The following is a 1321-nucleotide window of genomic DNA, read 5'->3' on the forward strand; positions in this document are numbered from 1 at the left end:
CAGGTTTTGTCAAATCCAGGTTTTGCGAAATCCAGATTTTATTAAATACAGATTTTATCAAATCTAGGTTTTGTCAAATCTAGATTTTTTGTCAAGTCCAGAATTTGTCAAATCCAGATTTTAATAAAACCAGATTTTATCAAGTCCAGATTTTGTCAAATTCAGATTTCATCAAAACCAGATTTTGTCAAGTCCAGATTTTGTCAAATCGAGATTTTTGTGAAGTCGAGATTTTGTCAGATCCAGATTTTATTAAATCCAGATCTAATCAAAACCAGAATTTCTCAAATCCATATTTTATCAAGTCCAGATTTTGTGAAATCCAGGTTTTGTCAAATCCAGATCTTATCAAGTCCAGATTTTATCAAAACCAGACTTTATCAAACCAGATTTTGTGAAATCCAGATTTTATCAAGTCCAGATTTTATCAAACCAGATTTTGTCCAGTTTTTCACAGAGGGAATTGGTTTAAAATCAATTTTAAACATCCCCAGAATCTCCAGACCCGCGTCACAGCGCGGGAACAGCGGAGGAGAACGAATTCCTGAACAATTCTCTCATTCCTTCCCCCGCCCCATCCCCTTCCCAACCCATCCAAGGGAAAATCGGGATTTTTCTGGAGCTGACCTTGATCTTGACCGCCTCCTCCAGGGGCCGGTCCATGAGGACGTTGAAGGAGAGGAAGAGGCGGCGAATGGCATCGTTGAATTCGTTACCGTCCTCGTTCTTCCCGTAAACGCTGCCAAGAACAGCACAGACCCCGTGCTATATATATATATTTTTATTTTTATTTGTATTTATAAGTAGTTCAATTTATTTTATTTTTATAAAATCCCGTGGCTGAAATGGGATTTTATCCCGTGGAACAAATCCTAATACCATTTCCTTCTAAAAAAAAAAGGGGGTTAAATCGGTATTGGGAGTTTTGCAGAGATTTCCTGCTGAAAATGGGGAAAATGAGGGGAAAAGTTGCGTTTTTGAAGCTGCTGCAGCAAATCCCTGCTCTCAGATAAAATTCCTGGGTTACAAATTCCTGGGTTTCAAAGAATAAAACAGAAAAATTAAAAAAGTCAGAATGGACGTGAAAAAAGGGTTTCAAACCATCCCTGTGAATCTCTGAAAAGATGTTTTTGGGGTAATAAATTCCAATAAAAGAGCTCTCATTGCCCTTAGCCCAAGTGGAGAAAGCGTCATCCCCACCTCACCTAAAAATTTGTGTACATTTTTTCTTGAAATTTATGAAAATGAGGACAAAATTCCCTGTTTTTCTTCACAAAAATCAATATTTGGCTCCTTTTCAGCCCTTCCACCTTCTGCTCAT

General features: G+C 37.7%; 1 protein-coding gene across 1 annotated transcript in view; it reads right to left on the reverse strand.

Annotated features, from left to right (window-relative positions):
• Nucleotides 1-510: 510 nt before the first annotated feature.
• LOC130587242 (dedicator of cytokinesis protein 5-like) overlaps nt 511-1321 on the reverse strand; it is a 6071-nt gene continuing 5260 nt past the window's right edge. Inside the window, exon 5 of the mRNA XM_057388212.1 lies at nt 511-726. Coding sequence (XP_057244195.1) covers nt 511-726 — 216 coding nt within the window. The remainder of the gene's footprint in view (nt 727-1321) is intronic.

This window comes from Malurus melanocephalus, unplaced genomic scaffold (assembly GCF_030028575.1).
Source record: "Malurus melanocephalus ecotype Western Australia unplaced genomic scaffold, MMel_1.1 scaffold_1677, whole genome shotgun sequence".
NCBI lineage: Eukaryota > Metazoa > Chordata > Aves > Passeriformes > Maluridae > Malurus > Malurus melanocephalus.